The sequence below is a fragment of the Ostrinia furnacalis genome, unplaced genomic scaffold (assembly GCF_004193835.3).
Source record: "Ostrinia furnacalis isolate ACB-3 unplaced genomic scaffold, ASM419383v2 OfSCF0606, whole genome shotgun sequence".
NCBI classification, from domain to species: Eukaryota; Metazoa; Arthropoda; class Insecta; order Lepidoptera; family Crambidae; genus Ostrinia; species Ostrinia furnacalis.
Window position 1 is genome coordinate 725,110 of NW_021130845.1, and position 21,649 is coordinate 746,758.

The 21,649-nt window shown below is 41.2% G+C and overlaps 2 protein-coding genes across 4 annotated transcripts; both read left to right on the forward strand.

Moving 5' to 3' along the window:
• Positions 1-74: 74 nt before the first annotated feature.
• Positions 75-8,899, forward strand: LOC114366270 (uncharacterized). The gene is made up of 5 exons (XM_028323097.1): positions 75-628; positions 1,959-2,126; positions 2,931-2,997; positions 8,668-8,718; positions 8,771-8,899. Exons 1-5 carry the CDS (start codon positions 246-248, stop codon positions 8,897-8,899), a joined length of 798 nt encoding a protein of 265 aa, XP_028178898.1. The 5' UTR covers positions 75-245.
• A 1,293-nt stretch (positions 8,900-10,192) lies between these two features.
• Positions 10,193-21,136, forward strand: aPKC (protein kinase C iota type). Of its 3 annotated transcripts, XM_028323064.1 has the most exons (11): positions 10,193-10,267; positions 11,493-11,578; positions 12,113-12,312; positions 12,729-12,888; positions 13,205-13,425; positions 15,079-15,259; positions 15,707-15,919; positions 17,144-17,311; positions 18,706-18,821; positions 19,281-19,410; positions 20,919-21,136. In XM_028323064.1, exons 1-10 carry the CDS (start codon positions 10,231-10,233, stop codon positions 19,366-19,368), a joined length of 1,470 nt encoding a protein of 489 aa, XP_028178865.1. In that variant the 5' UTR covers positions 10,193-10,230; the 3' UTR covers positions 19,369-19,410; positions 20,919-21,136. The 3 variants fall into 3 exon arrangements, with proteins under 3 accessions (XP_028178865.1, XP_028178868.1, XP_028178866.1); XM_028323067.1 differs by lacking the exons at positions 18,706-18,821; positions 19,281-19,410; positions 20,919-21,136 and adding an exon at positions 18,464-18,614; XM_028323065.1 differs by lacking the exons at positions 18,706-18,821; positions 19,281-19,410; positions 20,919-21,136 and adding an exon at positions 18,119-18,440.
• The last annotated feature ends 513 nt before the right edge of the window (positions 21,137-21,649 follow it).

Consider the following 21,649-nt stretch of genomic DNA (forward strand, 5'->3'; position numbering starts at 1 on the left):
CATGACATCATTCGTTCATTTTGTGCAATCTTGAATTCATTCATCATTCATTCATTCGCAAACAAACAAACAAAAGTAATCGTTACAAGAAAATCTAAAAATAATTGTTAATTTTCCAAATAATAATTTAATCTTTGTGGTGGTCTCGTGTCACAATAGCTTATTGTAAAATTTGAGACGGAGTTTTGTGTTTGTGAATATGTTGGTATTTGATTGGGTATTTGCCTAATTCCAGCATTATAAAAATGCCTAAAATACCGTATCGAGCTGAGAAATCGCGGGAGGAAGACGAAGATTATGAAATCGTTTCGTTCGAGGATTTCTGCGATAAATCGCCGGGGTCTAAAACGGATTTGTTGACCTTAAATGATAATATAAACTACCGCCTCTGTTATGAGAGTGATAAGTCGCCTAATAACGCGGCTAAGTACGGCGAGTCTTCGAGCAAGGATGGCGAGATTCACACGGAGACGTCCCTGAATGGTTCTAAGAATGTTACTTTCAAAAGGAAGATGTCGAATAGCTTTGCGCCCTTTGGGAGGTATAACGCGAAGTCTGGAAGGGCGCCTCTGTTTAGTGGGGTCATACCCAAGGCTAGGAATGAAGGCGAGGGTTCCCGGGAGCATAGGTGAGCTGATTATAACTTATTCTATTACTTTGCACTTCCTAACTCGGTTTTGTTACTGGATTCAAACATACATATCCATCGGTTTATTTTTCTGAATGTTAGCTGCTGTAGAAATAAATACTTCACCACTAAGTGCCTGCACATAATTTGATTCCACTTTATCCAACATCAAGTTAATGACAGTATCACTAGACTATTAATTAATAACTTTGTTGTTGCATAAATCTTTAATGTCTAGGATACTTGACTACATATTGTTATCAGTGACCGTTACTCGCTGCAGCAATAAATCAAAAGTATTTATAACCAGATTCTTTACTAGTCGCACATTACAAGTACTTGTTATCTAAAATATTCTGTCCACTATAAATACCAGATACAATTATATCATATTGCATTGCGCTCAGTATCTCTTGTGTTTATTACACTAAAACAAGATTCTTATATATTATGTCATAAGAATTTTGTATAAAATTTACGGATCATCTTGTAAAAGGTATCTGAAAAATATATTTACTCACATTTGCCAAACGTCTTATTTTATTTGTTAATAATTGCCTACTTATGCCTACATTAAATTGTACCTTTGTCATGTTTTAACTGTACTCAGTATTTTTATATCAAACATTTATTGGTGTTTACAAAGTGTTGTGACGCTGGAAGGGTTAATCAATTTTCTGATTCATTCTACTTTATTTAGTATTGACTTCAAAGTCCAACAAACAGTGTGTTTAAATAATAAATCATTATATTATTATGTCCATTTACCATTTAGATTTCTACTTACAAACATTGTTAAAAGTTATTTGAAGAATATTGTTGTTATGTCTTTACATAGAAAGTAATCTTTTATTGCATTAATCAATTAAAATCAAATGTTTCCTAAACATGGTGGTGGTTTATGAGTTTGTAAAGACTCAACATTACTGTGTATTTTTGTAACTTCATTCTTTATTATTTTCTAGTTTGGTTGGCTTTCGAACAGTCAGCGTCAAATATTTCGTCACACCTAAAGTGGCCAATAAGTTTTCTACACATCCTTGTCAGGTTGTGTTGTGAACTTTTTGGCCACTTAAGGTGTCACAAACTAAATGACGCTGACTGTATCTTGGTATAACTGAAACAGATGTTCAGATCCACCCTCATCATCATCTCAGCCATAGGACGTCCACTGCTGAACATAGGCCTCCCCCAACGCTTTTCATGTTGCCCGGTTGGTAGCGGCCTGCGTCCAGCGCCTTCTTTCTACCACCTTACCATAACATTATTCAGATGTTATTCCCAATAAAACATGTCCTTAAACCATTACAAGCATTTATTTTTATTACAGATACCAACGCTTCTCCGAACAACGCAACTGGATCCACCGCGCTTGGGAACAGGTGTCCACCGCTGGGCCGGGAATGCTGGGCGTGGCGCTTGTGTGCGCGCTGTGCGTGGGCGCTTGGTGGGCGGCAAGCGGCGCCCTGGGAGGCGCCTGGGGCGAAGAGCACTACAGGTAACTACCGTATCTGCAGGTTACTTTAGCTCTATCCAAAGTTGCCCTGTAAAACATTGGTTCTACAGGGCATCAGGTCCCCAAAGTGGCGAGTGCAAAGACCTTTAAAGGGGCGCGCGGGCCATCTGTGTCCAAAAAACCTGCAACCTCTGAGAGAACGCATTCCAGACTGCTCGATGTACCAATAAATATTCGTCCGTACATTCCGATCGTTATTGCACCCAACAGTAAATTGCGTAAACCATACTAGTACAAAATCGAGTATTTTTTCAAGCACAAAAAGAAGGAAAGAACTGATAGAATTTGTGATACTAAAAACAGTATCAAATTCAAAACAATCAACATGTTTTTCTCAGCGCTCAGATTAAGTGTCAAATGCTTTATTAACGTGACGTAACAATACATATTATACATATAACATAACACATTGTTATTCTGTAACCTGTGGTTTGTGGCTTTGGCATACATCTTCATTTTCTTGGATATCATCATTTTATGCCTTTCAATGAAAAACATTGTAGTAAACTCGAAGTCCAAATTGAGTTGCTTTGTTTATCATTAAAAAGTATGACCATGCTATTTTTGTGATTCAATTCCCCAGTAAACAGACAATATACAGATGACAGCACATCAAGGTAAAACTAGATTCTTATGCAGTTGCATTAAGTGTGATATTGCAACAAAAATGTGTAATCTGATGTGCTGTTGACTGTACTAATGTGACGCATACTCTTCATGCAACATTGATATGACATTTACAAAGTTTTATTTGTTGAATAACCTTGAATGTGTATTCGTTTTTAGGAAGCTATGGGAGAGAGCTCACCCTGACAACACCAAGAAACCACCTACACCAATCACGTACGAAAAGGTAAATAACTGTAGTATCAAGCAAAAGTTATTTACAAATGAAGTATTTTAAAGATTGCTGATAGAAGTAATGCTTAAAACTTGTATGACATGGAAAAATAATTAGGGTGGTGCATCAAGCTATAAACTGTTTGGTAAATAGAATCGCACTAGCGATTAATTTCATACTGCCTTTGTTGTACTACAGACTAATTTACAGAATGTTTATAAATTAATCAAATTACTTATCTGATTAACTACTTTACACAATAAAATTATTTCCAATTTATACCATCCTATCCAAGTTAATCAGATACCATCATCTACAATCAGTGGGTCTAGACAAAGTGCAAATTATAATCGCAAACCAGTCGAAAAGTGGTCGAAAAGCCCCTTTTTTGTATGGAGTTTTGACGGATTCGATTTTCGATTCGATCAAAAAGTGCGTTTTGTCTAGGGGGGCAGAGCGTCAACTAGTTTGTGAATCGTGACATAAGTAGCCAAAAAGTTCGCAACACGTCTTTGTTTCAATAAGTTTGAGTTGTCAATTTTTGGCCACTATGTGTCACAACCTCAGAATACGGAACAAACCAGAAACCGTCAACGGGCGTAAATGTGTATTCATATAAATTACTCCAAAACGCACTACTTTGACTTTAGAGCAATTAGTCAATGGCCGGCGCGCGCATTGTTTACATATCCGTCAGATTGACACTTTAAAATTAAATTATGCCGTCTTGTGCCGTTCCAACATGTAGGAATGCTACTGGAATTACGCAGAAAGTGCATGGGAACATGTTTTATCCGTAAGTGAGTCGTCTNATTTTGCCCTAATAGCCGGACATGGGGGGGGGGGGGGGGCAATCAGGGTCAAACCAAATCAAAAGCCGGCAATATTTGGCCGGACAAGACCCTAAAAAGCCAAACATGTCCGGCTAAAGCCGGACGCCTGGCAACCCTAGTTGGACCGCCACATTCAAAGATGCTAAGAGTTTACGCGAGGAAGCAGTGAGATGAAATTCGGTTGGGTTTTAAAATAATTGCGTTATTTTATGATATTGCACGCCACACAAAATTTTACAACCACAAGAAAAATAAAAGATGGAAAAACAGTGAAGGCTAGTGTATTTATTTATGGTGCCTAGTGTTCATAGATAATCAATTCATCATCATCATCACCATCATAATTTCAGCCATAGGACGTCCACTGCTGAACATAGGCCTCCCCCAATGACTTCTACATCGCACGGTTGATAGCGGCCTGCATCCAGCGCCTTCCTGCTACCTTTATCAGGTCGTCGGTCCACCTTGTGAGTGGACGTCCCACGCTGCGTTTTCCGGTACGTGGCCTCCACTCCAGAACCTTGCTGCCCCATCGGCCGTCAGTTCTGCGTACTATGTGCCCTGCCCATTGCCACTTCAGCTTGCTAATCCGTCGGATTCAATTCAATATTCGCTTAATCAGAGATAAACTCTATGATGATTGAGACTATTACAGCTGTCATGGCTATTCTCAAACTTTTAAAAAAGACCTTCATACCGTGACTATCTTGCTCGATCCGATATGCCTTTGAAACCCAAAAATCTGTGACATGCGCATCCAAAATCAAGTTTATTGTGTGCAATTTGAATAAATTTTTCACTACTTATCTGGTTTAGATCGAGTTTCGGCATGATAGTACCACATTTATCTTTTTCCCGCCAACTTTCAAGCATATTCTTCGTTTTTTGAAACCAGTCTCAACAGTCCGGCCCTTTGAGAATTACACTGCTCACTGCTGGCTCTACCACAGATTATTTATTTCCACTTGTTTTGCGAATGTCCCGTGCAATTGTACGTACAAATTGCTTGAGCTGGCCAGTTTACATTTTGCATTTTACTTTTCTGTTTAATTTAAAAAAGCACTGTTGCGATCCTCTTTGTGCATTCATTCATCATTGGGATTTCTTTCTCATTATTGTATTGTTTTAGCGGACACTATTCTTTGGGACTGGAAATAACTGAATTAATTATTACCTAGGCCTACTTTCTTTCTAAAATGTTGCAATAAAATATGCTCTATTGATTACGCTTTTGTTTTTATATCCTATTTTCAAATTACCAACACTCGTGATTAAAAACAGTTAAGCTTCAGCTTTACCTAAGTAAAAGTTTTTCTCTGGACAGAAATAGAAATTAAGTTAAAAATACTAATCTATGAAATCGTAGGCGTCATCTCAAAATGTTTTAAACCTGAAATTCTTAAAACAACCATTTTGTTAGGTAGTTTTCAGTGTCTTGTAATCTGTAAATACATAGGTACCTACTCTCAATATATTTTAAACACCTCAGAATAAAACTAACAATCGTCTCAAGCATATGTACACACCTAAGCTACTCGTATGTTGTAAATAAGCTCTCAGCTCATAGATAAAATAAAACAAAGCAAAATAAGAGATTAAAGTAGCGGGTCAACTCTAGCTAGGAGGAGGAAAACAAACAATCACGGGATTGCTTCTGCAACTTTAAATCAGAAAACTATTGTCTTGTAAAATAGTGCGTCGATCAGTGATGTTTTAGGATAGTTTTCATAAGGATATCGATAAAAGTTTTGAAAGTTAATTAAAAGTTTTTAAAATCAACTTTCTTTCTAAAATAAAGAAACAAATAAATAAAACTTTTGTGACATTACTACGCCAAATGAACTTAATGTAAAAAATATGATAGATTCTACATCTTCATCCAATTTCAGTATTTTAAAGAATGTCATTCAAACATAAATCTACTTTACTACGCCAGCTTGTTCCAAACAAACTAAACAATTTCACTAAAAGAATTGCTCTCAAATATAAAAGTTAAAGAAAAACGCAATAAAGAAGTGGAAACAAACTTGGCTGAACTTGGCAATTCGACAATTGCATTACATTCGGTGCATCCGACGAATACTTGGCAAAGACAAAGAGTGCTGGAGGGCAGACTTGTGAGTGGGTCAGCGCGGTTGCAGAAAGAATTTGAAATTTAAATAAAATAAAGTAACTCGCTTTGAAAAATTTTAAAAGTTTCCTTATAATCTAAATAAAATGACGCATAGTTTAAAAATAAAACAAATGACGCATGGTTTTAAAATGTTCAGTTCATTTTTTAAGGCTTTAAAAATGACGCATGCATGCCCCATGCGACCTCTGTCAACATAAAAAAAATCCAAGTTACTTATCACAGTAATAGCAATTCCCACGTAAGTATTATAAATTCCTTTGTAATGAACAGAAAGAAATACTAGAGGCAATTTATTATTCTTGCGATGTAATTTCAAAAGTAATTTTTCCACTACAATTAAAGTTTTTGAACTAATTTGTCAGCGTCGTGATCACTTATGCAGGAATACCTAGATTTAACATCTCTGTAACTTTACACTTCAGGCTTGCCTCTTTGTAACTTGCTAACTTGTTCAAAGTAGTTTATTAAAATGAACTCAGGCCCGTCCGGGCTGTCCGAGCCTGTCCGGGAATGTCCGGAACCTGCCCCGTGCCGTCCGGATTGCGGTTCACATCGGTAAACGTAGTTACGTCCTCTCAACTGAGTTATAGTGCTGGGAATTTTATGAAACTTTCATCGATAATATTGGATGTAAAAAAAAATATTTCGTAATAAATTTTGATTAATAGTTTTGTTTACCCGTTTATTTTATTAATCAGAATCAAAGACTGAAGGGTCGTTAATTTTACTTAACTGTCCTAATGACCATTTATCATTATTTTGTTCCATGTTGTTTGGCCATCAGGCTTAAAACTGTGGCACCATATGCAGTTGTATTAAGAACGATTCTGCAAAAAATGGAAGGTCTGGCCTGCTGTAAATAAGTAAATACAAACATGCTATCATTATTGTAATATATCATTATTTATCAATGTTGACAATCTTACTCACGATATGAAAGGTTAACGATTCATTCTTTATTACCATATAAAATACTGTTTACAAAATTAAGGCTTCAATTTGTTGCTCTTGAATCTATTGCGCAAAGAGTATCGAATGAACTCCCGTCTAAGATATTGTACTTGTATCGCTAGTACTCCTAAAAAGCTGGAATTTATCCGATTTAAGTGCAGTATTAATTGCTGCAATTTTCTTCTCCATCTTAAGAACCATGGAGCACTTGTTTGTTTTTATTTTCTAGGAAAAAAAACAATCTAAGTCGAGATAAGTTTTATCGACATCGATATTTTTCAATATTGTCTATTCTAATAATAATAATAAATTCTTTATTGAATAACTTATTTGACAGTTTAAACTTTAGGCTAATCTTATGCTACAAAAGGTAAAATTATACATGTGCCTGAACTAGGAATTCTAATCGTTATTCTATGCTTGATAGTGTATCACTACACTATTCACCATACTGTGGTATCCCGATTGTGTTACAAAATGTGAGGTCTTAAGTAATAGGTACTTAATATTAACTTTGTTCCTTGTTCCGCTAGCAATAGGATCTCTGTCTAACTGCAAAGTCTATTCATAAATTAGTTCTGTTTCTGTATACCGCAGCTGCACTAAAGCTTTAAAATAACGCCAGCCACCAATGCCTTGTACTATTAATGGCTGCATTTTTCTCCCGACGAAGAATGACGGATAAGTTGTTAGTTAATCTGTTAGTAGTTAGTTGTGCTCAGCTTCAAGGGGTTTGAGTTAATTTTTAAATAACGCTTCTCTTTACTAGTGACTAATTACTAGACAAAGACAATCTCATTATGAAACCTTAGCGAAGACGAATAGGTATAAAGTCGTCATTTAATAATTTTACGGTACTTATTAATACCTGCTAATTTTGGAATTTCTAAATAAGTAATGACAAAAACTTCAAATAATCTCCTACTGTTCTTTGATTTATCTGAATATTGATGACATTCAACCATTTATAGCCTCGATCTACTTATTTTTTAAATTGAATAGAGCCTTTTTTTCATTCTTCTTTCTTTTCGATATATCGATATCGATAGACAAAACATTGTCCGACATCACTATCATAGACGGGCCACCCAATGGTTTCAATCACAAAATTCAATAGAGTTTCAATAAAAGTGATGTTTGAATTTATCCATTTTGATTTGTTTTGCGTTTGTGAAGGATTAATTAACGCGTAGTTTTTGGAAATTGGAATGCAACGTCGATTTGAAATTGATTTCAGCTGTTTTATTGGGGGTTTCCTATCTTTTAGAAGAAAATTCAGTAGTTAATACAACTTTTAGTTAAGTAACTAACCCCAAAAATACGTTAGGCCCGGTTTCCACCAAGGCGGAGCGGAGCGGAGACGTGTTTTGAATAACCAATCAATCTCTTCTCATCTCTACTCATCATAATCATATCAGCCTTGGTGGAGGTGGAAACCGGGCCTTATAATGTTTCATCACAAGCATCTCACCTCACCTCTTTCGACTTTCAGGCATCAAGCCATTTATTATTTAAAAAAAAATTACTTTGTCAAAAGTGACAAGAACTATTGTCACACTTGTCAGAGGACATTTATTGTAAACACCACAATATGCCTGAGAAAATTCAATTATTGTTGCAATTCGTGACATTGCGATTGATAATGGTATGTGGAAATTTACCGGGTTAGTGCCGCTCGTTTTTAGGATACTATTTTTAAAGCTTTTTCAGTAGAAAATGTCTACTTATTACCATTTTACTCATCGATATTTTTCTTTGTTCCAGTGTTTCCCAATGTGCCGGCCGCGCCTGGGATGCCATGCGCTGGAGAGGATAGTAAGTACACTTTTAACTATTTTATTAGGGTATTCTACCCTCAACTCAAAAGGCATATAGAAATCCTAAGGGCCTTGCCACACTGGATTCAAACGGATTGCAAACGGAGCGGCGCGGCGCGGCGGGTACCGCAATCCGCCAGTATGGCAAGGCCCTTAGGGAGCATTCAAGTATTACGTAACGCAATTTTTGAAGATTTTAGACTCCCCCCCCCCCCTTGTAACGCACCGTAACGTTTTTCTGTANTGTTATAGTTTTTGTCCTTGGTATAGTTTTAATTGCTTTTGCGGTAATCATACTAAATAAAACAAGAGATTTTTAATCCGCAACACCTGCGTAGGTATTTTGTTTATTTTTCTATAAATATTTGGCTTTACACACACTCAATTGTTTTTCTCTGTCATTCCTATCCTATTTTAGCTTTTTTTACAATTAAACTCTTAAAATACATAACATGTTTATTTTAACCTTTGGGAATGCAATTATAAACAGAAACCCAACTGAAATTAAACATTTTACTCGAAATAAATTCGTATTCTTAACAAAATTAAAAAAATAATTAATTATTAACCAAGTATCTAAGTAGGTCTATAAAAACAATTCGATTGAAATTAACGCTCCTCTGTCAACGGGTTTGCTAGCCACTCAGATTCTTTCATCACTGGCACCCGGAGTGCAGACGAAGACGGTTCTGCAATTGTCAAGCCACTTGCATCAAATTTGTCTTCGTCGACCCAAGCAAATGAAAAATGACGACCAGACTATATACAAACGAAGGATTCCCCGTAAAACGTAAACGAAAAGGGTTGCCAATTTGGGAGTTTTAATTCCCTAAATATTTATTTAAAAAAAGAAACAATGTTACGTAACGTCTTGTAAGTAAGTCCCCCTCCCGCCCCTGTAACGCATCGTAACGTTTTACGAGACCCCCCCTCCCCCTCAAATTGCGTTTCGTAATACTTGAATGCTCCCTTATGGGATCACCACCCTGATGTCCACCTGTGTCTGGCTTTCAAAACTCTAAGGGGAATCAAACCCCAAAGAGTATACGTTCTTCTTTTTGACCTAGTAATAAAATGTGATAAGCAAGATCTTACAAGAAAATGACTAAAGAGAAAAATCAGGAGGAAATACGGGACTACTCCCACCTCTCGTTCCCACCGCTGCAACTCCTGTGTAGCCAGGATCTACAGCTTGACTCATAGAAAGACCGTCGCTTCTCGGCCTTTTGGCTAAGATCAAAGTGTAGTAAATCAGGAAATAGTTTATTTATAATATTTGGAGACCGTAACGCACTCCGTTCAGATTTCAAAATCCAGCCAGTCCCTCTCAAACTTAAACATCTTCAAATAATGAAAAGTATTTATTTTCTTCAATCGGAACTTCGTATCAGTGGTCAACGCCCACTTCTCGGTAATCCGAATCGGCCGAATCGATAAGATAACATCGATAAGTCACAGTTCACATCCTTTCGAGCCGGGGCGTCGACGCGGGCCATGCCGGACCAAGTAGATGTCTTGCTCCATCCAGATAGCGAAGTATTTGACAGGTGATCCGTACTTTTCTGACAGAAAAAACTTTTTTCTGCAACTTTTTTTTTAAATAAGAATTTAATGTATACCTGTTTATCGTATCAGAAACTCCTTTATTGCCTGTCAAATATTTGTTTTTATTTCCAATGAAATATTTATCGAATGTATTGTTATTTAGATATTCGAATTGGGTATTTACTTACTTAGTGGTAATTGTTTTTGTTTCTGAAGTCCGATAAGAAGAGTACCTACTAACTTATAAAAATACATTGTAAAAATGAGTTGGTTCGGCTTTATAAACGTAATTTTAGTTTTGATTCACGTTATCAACGTTCATGTAAACTCCCTTTGAGTCATCGTAAAGCACAAATCAATCATCTAAAATGCGATGAGCAAATAGATAGACACCTCTACCTACAAGATTAGACATCTTTATCGCCACGAAGCGATCTCTTCCAAACAACACAGGGCAGAAGCCACCAGAGCAAAGCAAAATATCAGTACCTTTGTTGACGTTTCATCGACTCGACATGCCGGCTCGGCAATATTTAACGCAACGCCTACGTGTGCCATCGTGGCTTATACCCCTCGCAAACATAAACACAATTCGATCAGAGGGCTTGCCAATCGAACGAATAACAAATATTTGCGGGTAATATTTTGAAATCGCCTGAAATGGACGAAAAGCGAGTTAAACAGTTATTTTCGCACGATATAACATTTCCGCACATCTATATATATAAAAATGAAACCCGTTTCGCGTTGTCACGGCATCACGTGTGAACGGCTGAACCGATTTCGATAATTCTTTTTTTTAAATGTTTGTGGAAGTCCAAGGATGGTTCTTACGGAAAAAAATATTAAGAAAATCTCTACGCTAAGGTGGTACGAAGTTCGCCGGGTCAGCTAGTTTTACATAAATATTAAATTCGTCTGTATGTTTTTTGTACGTATTTTACCGCAAAACTCCGTAACATTTTTAACAACTTTTTACCCGACTGCGCACTAAGGAGGGTTATGTTTTTCCAAACGTTTGCGCAGTTTCAAGTATTTATGACACTGGATGCGATCTGCGGTCAGCTCAATCAAATACAGGCCACTTAATGTATGATTACTTTGGCCTGACCGCAGACCGCATCCAGTTTGGCGAATCCTTAAGAAGAGAACATGATAGTGTTGTTATGTAACAAATGCACTATGTAATCGTAGATTTAGGCTTACTGTTATTGTTTTGTGTTCCAGGGAGCATATACAGAAGAGGAGCGAGGCGGTGGCGGAAGCTCTACCGAGTCAATGGACACATCTTCCAAGCGAAAAGGTTTAATAGAGTAAGTTCTTGATTGTTATACTCACTTATATCAGTCAGTCAATCGTATCCACTGATCACGCAAGACAATAGATGATTCTATAAAATAAGTAAGCTCATGTAGTCACCAAAAGACAGATACTACATGTATTTGGCATTACTGTACAAGACATCACTGAGTTATACTTTCACGAAAATCCCCAGCTTTCAAACATGCCTTTGTTGAACTAACTGCTAATAATTTTGAGATTTCTGTGATACTTGTCTTTTTAAAATTGCGTTTCCTATATTCCATAATCATAAGCGTACTGAAAAAAAAATTGGTAGGCAAATTGGTCTACAATTTATTTCTAAGGATCACGCTCTACCAAAATCAAATAAAAAATATCGTTTGTTTGGACTATTTAAATGAGTACCTGCAAATTGTCAAACCTATCCTGTAGAGACAGAAGCTATTTGTCTCCTATCTTTTTTTACACGACTGTGGCAGGAGGATTATGTTTTTAAATGACTTACATCACATCATATCCTAATCAAACTCTCTATTACCTTCCAGCGCGCCTTCTGTGCCTTCTGCCAGGATCGGATATGGGGCCTCGGGCGGCAAGGCTTCAAGTGCATCCAGTGCAAGCTGCTGGTGCACAAGAAGTGCCACAAGCTGGTCCAGAAGCCGTGCTCCAACGAGCACGTGGACCCGGTCGAGGTTAAGGATGACGCTAACGGGGAAAGCACGCTCGGACGGGCCTCTTCTGTCAGGTAACACTTGCTTTACCACTCCATAATAACTAGAATATAAACAAAGATGTGACAAACACCAAAATTCACTGGCTGGAACTGTTGAGTGTTGACAAACAGAGACACAAAACGCTCAAAAGATGGAAAATTCTTGCGCTTGACGAAAGAATCTGAATCGAGCTTCCGTCAATCATCATCATCATCATCTCAGTCATAGGATGCTCCACTGCTGAACATAGGCCTCCCCCAATGCTCTCCATGTTGCCCGGTTGGTAGCGGCCTGCGTCCAGCACCTTCCTGCTACCTTTATGAAGTCGTCGGTCCATCTTGTGGGAGGACGTCCTACGCTGCGTTTTCCGATATGCGGCCTCCATTCCAGAACCTTGCATTCCTGAACCATCAATATTCAACTAACTCCAGCTGTCGTAATATTCCAGGTCGAGGGCAGAGCCCGAGCCTCCGCTGCCGGAGACGCCGCCGGCGCCGGCGCCCGCCAGCCTGCTGCCCCGCGAGGACCTGGAGCCGGGCTCGCAGCGCCAGTACTCGCTCGAGGACTTCGAGCTGATCCGGGTCATCGGCCGCGGGTCATACGCCAAGGTATGGACCTGATAGACCGGAACCGTATAACCAAGCGCTCGCCTTAACGATGATGTCATGTGTCTGATATTTCGCGATAGTCTTCGCTACAGCGCTCGTCTAATATCGAACTCCTCCTAATTTTGTCTGATTAATTTCGTTGCTGATTCTAAGAACTTAACTTTTGGTAAGATTTCATTGGCGAACAAACTGTTAATCCCAGGCTTTACAGAAGTTGCAGTGATGCGAACGAGAGGTGGAAAATCCCAAAACTACAATTTCCATACAACTTATTTCCAAACAGATTCATAATGTTTTTCATTTCTTACGTCCCCAGGTGCTGATGGTGGAGCTGAAGCGAACAAAACGCGTGTACGCCATGAAAGTCATCAAGAAGGCCCTGGTGACGGACGACGAGGACATCGACTGGGTGCAGACGGAGAAGCACGTGTTCGAGACCGCCTCCAACCACCCCTTCCTGGTGGGGCTGCACTCCTGCTTCCAGACGCCCAGCCGGCTGTTCTTCGTCATCGAGTTCGTGAGGGGCGGGGATCTCATGTGAGTCGAAGTCTCCTTTATCTTCCCCATTATCATCACCAGGTCATTTAGTCCACTGCAGAATGACACTCTCTAAGGGAGGATTTGGCCTACCCACCCCACATTGGCGAGACCAGTTGTCGAGGAATCGTGTTCGCATATTTCTTCCCTAAGGCCCGGTTTTTTGATTCGTAGTTAAAATAACCAATATAGCTGACCCACGCTGAACTGTCCCACCAAACTCAATGACAGGGGGGCGCTACCATCGCTCAACTATATGGTTTCCAACATGGCAAAAATCTGAACCAGCGATCCGGTATTGACGGTGGCGCCCCACTGTCAATGTCATCGACAGGACAGTCCAGTATTTTGGAACTATAGTCAAATTTGACAGATGTCAAATGACAAGTGGTTAAATATCAGAAAAAAATGTTTTTCGAACAATGGTTAGCTTGACTTTTAGTACATTTTATAACTATCAGTTAACATTTTGTTAATATTTAACCATTAGTAGCAAAATTTAACAATTTGTTATTTTAACCATGAATCAAAAAACTGGGCCTTAGTCTCCTAAGATGTTTTTTTATGGTATGTCATTGTTAGTCTCATCTTACGACATCAACGGGAAGAGTCCAGACGGAACCACATAGCTCCGTTTTACTTATATCTTCATGTCAGCCAATGGTAGGTCACTGCTCGACGTGAGTCTCCCTTAAGGAACACCACAAACCAGGATCTCCCGTTTTTTTTCATCCAGCTGCTGAAAGCTTCTTAAGTAGGTCCATCGAACTGGTAACTATCCTTCTCTACGTGTGCCAAGACGTGGTCTCCATTCGAGAACCCGTTTGCTCCACCTACCTTCGGTTCTCAACGCGGCCCTGGTGAAGGACGAGGACATCGACTGGGTGCAGACGGAGAAGCACGTGTTCGAGACCGCCTCCAACCACCCCTTCCTGGTGGGGCTGCACTCCTGCTTCCAGACGCCCAGCCGGCTGTTCTTCGTCATCGAGTTCGTCAGGGGCGGGGATCTCATGTGAGTTGAAGTCTCAAGAAGAAATCTTCATCCTTCGTTCGTTTCAGCCTGAAATGACGTCCACTGCTGAACAAAGGCCTCACCCAAGGTTGTCCACAATGAACGGTCCTGCGCTGACCGCATCCAGGCTCTTCCCGCGACCTTCACCAGATCGTCGGTCCACCTAGTAGGAGGCCTGCCCATTAGCCATTAGTCTCCAATGCAGGAGAACGTTCCTCTCCTTTACTAGAGGCAAGAAAGATTTGACCTACATTCCCCACGCTGACCAGATGGGTTGACGAGCTTGATATTCGCATATGTTTCCCTTAGTCGCGTCTATTGACATCCACGATAAGAATGAGGGTGGCTCTACTATTAGTCTGATATTCAACGTAGGTATTCCCCAAGGAACGTCACAAAGCAGGCTCTCCCACTATCACGCCACGTCTACCAAGAACATAGTCTCAATTCGAGAACCCGTTTGCTAGACTTTCTTCATTTCTCTGACATTATTATGACCAATCTTGTTCTGTTTCTTATTTAACAACGCGTAAAACTTGTCCCAAATAACAAACCAACCGTAAAACAACCAATTACGGTTGGTAAACCCCAGGTTAGCAAGCATAAAACATATCCATTTTAACACAAACTTATTCCCTCAGGTTCCACATGCAACGCCAGCGACGTTTACCAGAGGAGCACGCGCGGTTCTACGCGGCTGAGATATCCCTGGCGCTGCACTTCTTGCACGAGCGCGGCGTCATCTACCGCGACCTCAAGCTCGACAACGTGTTGCTGGATCACGAGGGGCACATCAAGCTCACCGACTACGGCATGTGCAAGGTATTTGACTTGATCTTGAACACAAATCGAGATTACAGATGAAAAGATGAGTTTTCTCGTGTCCCCGCTTCACTCCGTCCTGCTAAGTGTGACCTACATATTTTGTACAAAAAGCTATAAAGTTTTTCTCCGCTTCACGCCCTAAACGGTGACTTAAAAGCCCATCCCTTTATGGGGTAGTCGACGGGAATAGCTCGAACCAAGTAGTCAATTCCGTCTGAAGAGATTTCCATTGAAACTCGGCGAAGACGATACGGTTAAATAAACGTCCCGTTTCCTTACGTCACGTCTCGATTTTGGTAGAAATCGGGCCTGACACAGAACTTTTTTCAACTGAATATTCATGTTTACCTTCGCCTCGTCTCCAGGATCCGGTGACATGACGCGGTCACAATCCGAACTACATCGCTTTCGTATCGGAGTATCAATTTGATTAACTGTTTCCAGGAGGGCGTCCGACCCGGCGACACGACATCGACTTTCTGCGGGACGCCCAACTACATTGCGCCCGAGATTCTCCGAGGCGAGGAGTATGGCTTCAGCGTGGACTGGTGGGCGCTTGGAGTCCTCACATATGAGATGTTGGCTGGACGCTCGCCCTTCGACATCGCGCAGGCTGCCGATAACCCCGACCAGAATACTGAGGACTACCTTTTCCAGGTGAGAGGATAGTTACAGTTCAAGGCTAGGAGACGGCTTCAGCGTGGACTGGTGGGCACTTGGAGTGCTCACATATGAGATTTTAGCCGGACGCTCGCCCTTCGACATCGCGCAGGCTGCTGATAATCCCGACCAGAATACTGAGGACTACCTTTTCCAGGTGAGAGGATACTGACAGGTATAAAATCCTGACAGCTCCTGGCGAGGAGTATGGCTTTAGCGTAGACTGTTGGGCGTTTGAAGTGCTCACATATGAGATGTTAGCTGGACGCTCGCGTTTCGGCAGAACACGAAGGACTATCTCTTCCAGGTGAGAGGATACTGACAGCTCCTGACTTTAGCGTGGACTAGTAGGCGCTTGGAGTGCTCACATATTATGAGATGTTGGCTGGACGCTCGCCCTTCGACATCGCGCAGGCGGCTGACAACCCCGACCAGAATACTGAAGACTATCTCTTCCAGGTGAGACTGATTTTGACAGCAGACAGGATCCTGACAGCTCCTGCGAGGAGACGGCTTCAGCGTAGACTGATTGGTGATACCTAAACGAGATTACTGGACAGTTTCTAATTTTGTTAATTTGTTTAAAATAATGTATTTATCTTTATGTTTATGACACTTTTTTATCAAATTATTTATGACACATTTTTTGTTCTGCTTTATACGGACGAGACCAGAACTTAGAGAAATATGTATTGCAGGTAAAGATGAGAATGTTATTTATCATCGTCTCATCAAATGCTGAGTTCTTAATGTCGAATAAGCTAACACCGTGTACGACAGCACATCAAGCTAAAATATTTTGTATCATAATGTAATGAGAGCTTTGTCCTCGCCAATTTACGCCAATGTAGAGTAAAGTACTGTCACTCGCTGGTTGCTAAGACAGCGGTGAGCGCTAAAGCGGTAGGAAGATTAACGTATTTGCACTCATCAGAATAGCGTCACTGTACAATACGTTCCTGTCATTTGCCAGTGGTGCCAACTGTCATTAAGGCCCGATTTCCATTCTGTCAATGTCATTCAATCTAATTTGGTTATTCAAAACATTTCTCCGCTCCGTTGCGTCTTAGTGGATACCGGGCCTATTTATAACAACGATACTCCTCACTGTAAAAGCATATATTTGTCATGGTGGTAATAGCATTTAGTTATGGCTAGGTACATAGTGTGACAATCCGAACACCCTATCACCACATTAACCCATTACCTTCTCCATTCCAGGTGATCCTAGAGAAGACGATCCGTATCCCCCGCTCGCTGTCGGTCAAGGCGGCGTCGGTGCTGAAGGGCTTCCTCAACAAGAGCCCGGTGGAGCGGCTCGGCTGCGGCGAGAACGGCTTCCTGGACATCGTCAACCACCCCTTCTTCAAGAGCATCGAGTGGGAGATGGTGAGTGGTTCATTCGTTACAGCCAAATGACGTCCATTGCTGGACAAAGGCCTCCCCAAGGATTTTCATAAAGACCGATCCTGTGCTGCCCAAATCCATACTTCCCGCGACATTCACCAGATAGTCGGTCCACCTAGTGGAGAGCCTGCCCACACTACGTCTTCCGGCTTGACACGACAGTTATGTACTGGAATTCGCTGCTTGCTGCTGTCTTCCCCGAACATAATCTGGGCATTTTCAAGGCGAGAGTGAATAGGCACTTATAGGGCAGGTATAAAGCATCCTAGTACTGCATCTCACTTAACATCAGGTGCGATCGCGGTCAAATACCTGCCTTGTTCTGCATAAAAAAGAGGAAGCTCTTGGCCTGCATCTCACCTGATGGAAAGGATCAGAACGAAGGTGAAAGCGAGCTTCATCTGGAATCCTTAATCTCAGGAACTGGCTATCTTATTTCCAACTGCCGGATCACAACAATGCTATCAACACTGTTGTTATAGCGACATACTTAGCTACAATACCACTGCATTATATGTGTACTTTATTGCGCCTAGTCTTAAACGTCTTCAACCTAAACCTCATACACTCAACTTCGATTATCCCTTGCAGCTGTAGCAGAAACAGGTGGTGCCGCCGTTCAAGCCGCGGCTAGTCTCAAACGACTCCCAACCCTAACCTCATACACTCAACGTCGATTATCCCTTGCAGCTGGAACAGAAGCAGGTTGTGTCGCCGTTCAAGCCGCGGCTCGTTTCAAACGACTTTCAACCTTAACCTCATACATCTAACGCTGATATTCTCTCGCAGCTGGAGCAGAAGCAGGTGGTGCCGCCGTTCAAGCCGCGGCTGGAGGGCGAGCGCGACCTGATTCTTGCATTTTATAGTCTCAAACGACTTCCAACCCTAAGCTCATACACTCAACGTTGTTAATCTCTCGCAGCTGTAGCAGAAGTCATGATCTTCCTAGTCTCGCATCGTACAGTCTCAAACGACTTCCAACCCTAAGCTCATACACTCAACATCGATATTCTCTCGCAGCTGGAGCAGGAAAAGCAGGTGGTGTCTCCGTTGATTATCACCTGAATCTTGCGTACACTCTTAAACGATTCCCAACCTAAACCTCATACACCTAACGTTGATATTCTCTCGCAGCTGGAGCAGAAGCAGGTGGTGCCTCCGTTCAAACCGCGGCTGGAGAGCGAGTGCGACCTGATTATCACCTGATCTTGCATTATAGAATCTTAAACGACTTCCAACCCTAAGCTCATATACTCAACGTTGATTATCCCTTGCAGCTGGAGCAGAAACAGGTGGTGCCGCCGTTCAAACCGCGGCTAGTCTCAAACGACTCCCAACCTTAACTTCATAAACTCAACGTTGATTATCCCTTGCAGCTGGAGCAGAAGCAGGTGGTGCCTCCGTTCAAGCCGCGGCTGGAGGGCGAGCGCGACCTGGCCAACTTCCCGCCCGAGTTCACCGACGAGCCCGTGCACCTCACGCCCGACAACGAGTGAGTTCCACAACTCATAATAATCCTCTATCATCATCATGATTAATGGTCAAAATCCATAGACTGCAGACCGCAAGCGTAGCTTAACACCTGGAAAATACTAAGCCCGAAAGATGTAAAACATATCAAAGATCAAAAAATACTGCACTACAAAATAGAGACGGCCGGTCATAACATAATAGAGTATTGCTCCATTGTGACAGATTTAATTTCGATTATCGTTTCACGGAGCGAAGTAAAACTACATACAAAAACATATTCTCATTTCTCAACTCTTCAAACATATTCAAAAGCAGGGCAGGCTCGATATCGTGCCAAATACTACAAACAGTGTCTAGAGTTTTTTTTTTTTTGTTTTTTTGTTTTAGAGTTTTGTTGAAAGTAGGAACGCGTTAGATTACTTTTATTTAGCTAGGGTATGTTTTTGTCACTGTCTAAATGTGTTTAAATTCTTTCCAGCACGGTGATCGCCGACATCGACCAGTCGGAGTTCGAGGGCTTCGAGTACGTGAACCCGCTCCTGATGTCGCTGGAGGATTGCGTGTGACAGCACGCCTGCCTGCTGCACCCCTACCACGACCCAATGCAGGTATGGACCTTATCACTGATGAAATAAGGTTTATTGTTGCATAAACATTTTGTGCTACTCGACCTAACTGTGTCTACCAAGACCCAATGCAGGTATGGACCCTATTACTGACTGCATAAGGTATATTGTTGTAAAACATTTTGTGCTACTCGACCTAACTCTGATGCGTCCCCCTATCACGACCCAATGCAGGTATGGACCTTATCACTGATGAAATAAGGTTTATTGTTGCATAAACAGTTTGTGCTACTCAACCTAACTGTGCTGAATCCCCCTACCAAGACCCAATGCAGGTATGGACCTTATCACTGATGAAATAAGGTTTATTGTTGTAAAACATTTTGTGCTACTCGACCTAACTCTGATGCATCCCCCCCTACCACGACCCAATGCAGGTTTGACCCTTATTACTGGTACATAAGATCTATTTTTGTAAACTACTCAGCTTAACTCTTGCACTCCCCTATCACGACCCAATGCAGGTATGAACCTTATTACTGGTACATAAGATCTATTGTTGTACAACTCGGTCTAACTCTACTGCTGCCCCTAACCCCGACCCAATACAGGTATGACCCTTGTTGCAGAGGACCTTAGGTCGATTGTTGTAAAAACATTTCGAGATTATCAGCTTCACTGTTGCCGCACCCCCCTAAAACCCAATGCAGATGTGACTACAGGAAATGTTTATCACAATGTCATACAATTTATTCAAGTCGCTGACATAGCCCGACGGATTAGCAAGCTGAAGTGGCTGTGGGCAGGGCACATAGTACGCAGAACTGACGGCCGATGGGGCAGCAAGGTTCTAGAATGGAGGCCGCGTACCGGAAAACGCAGCGTGTGACGTCCACCCACAAGGTGGACCGACGACCTGATATACAGGTAGCAGGGCGCTGGATATGGGCCGCTACCAACCGTGCGATGTGGAAGTCATTGGGGGAGGGCCTATGTTCAGCAGTGGACGTCCTATGGCTGAAATGATGATGATGATCATGATACAATTTATTAGTTTTGTCAACGAGTTTGAGATAATACACCCGAGACCATCCCCTTGGCCTAATAATGCGGTAGGTACTTTTCCTAAATACGAAATTATTATTTCAGAAATTATAATTAATCCAACTTAATTAATTATCTTAAATTATTACTAAAATGGCAAATATACAATTTTAATTTTAACCTTGATAATGGAACTTAGATCATTCAAGATTGAACTGAATCGAAGCCAGAAGAAGTCCAAAGAATTCAACTCTTCCCCTAACTTCTAAATAATGGGGGCATTTCAAAGACTGCTTTGTTTTAATTTCATTACAGCCATAAGATGTCCACACTGCCTAAATATGCATGTAAGGCATTCCTCAACTTTTGCAATCTTTATATGGTAATCTATTCCATCACCCTTGGGTTCCACATACTTTGGGGTCTCTGTGTTCATCTCTCAAAGACCCAGACAGCCTGTAGGCGGCTGTACACGCCTAGTGTGACCTAGTATTGACATCTTTCAGGCGTACGGCTACGGGGGCGGCGGCGGGGAGTCGTCGTCGTCGGACTACGACTCGGTGTGCTCGGAGCTGCCGGCGCGGCGCCCCACGCTGCTGCAGCACATGTTCTGCCTACCGCTCAACTGACGCAAGCCGCGGCCGCCTCCGCCCGCGGGACCAAACGCATTGTCTTAACGCTATATTCTAACGGTACGGTGCTTGAGCGGGGATTTTGTGCCTGGAAACATTTGGAGTGCACAAAATCTGTGCTCAACATTTATGTGAATCGTTAGAATATGTGGTAAGTTTGTGATCCACTTTTATATGTTCCCTTTTTAATACATAAATTGTTTCATTGATTTTTTATGCTGAACAAAGCAGATATTTGACCGCAATCACACATGATATTAAATGATATGCAATCTAGGATGGTACATACCTGCGCAGTAAATGCCTATTAACTCTCACCTTGACGAGACTCGGATTATACTGATTTTTAATGAAAATGTACTCAAAGATACCAGACTACTTTAAACTGTCTATCAACCAGTATCAAACCAAAGGCTATATTTATAGATGAATTTATACTAAAGCCTTTTATAGATGAAATAGTTTCAGTTTCATTATCAAAATATTTAAATATTTGTGAAAGTGGATCACAGAATGTTTTTGTGCGGGAGGAGGTGTGATGCGTACACACCATGCACCAAACACTAACGTCAAACACATCACTCACCTTGAGCTACAGCATAGCT

Bases quoted from the DNA above. Each gene is read 5' to 3' on its own strand.
- LOC114366270 (XM_028323097.1), top strand. From the start codon at position 246: ATGCCTAAAATACCGTATCGAGCTGAGAAATCGCGGGAGGAAGACGAA. The intron at 629-1,958 runs GTGAGCTGATTA...TTTTTATTACAG, and splicing joins GAGGGTTCCCGGGAGCATAG to ATACCAACGCTTCTCCGAAC. The intron at 2,998-8,667 runs GTAAATAACTGT...TCTTTGTTCCAG, and splicing joins CACCAATCACGTACGAAAAG to TGTTTCCCAATGTGCCGGCC.
- aPKC (XM_028323064.1), top strand. From the start codon at position 10,231: ATGTCTTGCTCCATCCAGATAGCGAAGTATTTGACAG. The intron at 12,313-12,728 runs GTAACACTTGCT...GTAATATTCCAG, and splicing joins GGACGGGCCTCTTCTGTCAG to GTCGAGGGCAGAGCCCGAGC. The intron at 12,889-13,204 runs GTATGGACCTGA...TTACGTCCCCAG, and splicing joins GCCGCGGGTCATACGCCAAG to GTGCTGATGGTGGAGCTGAA.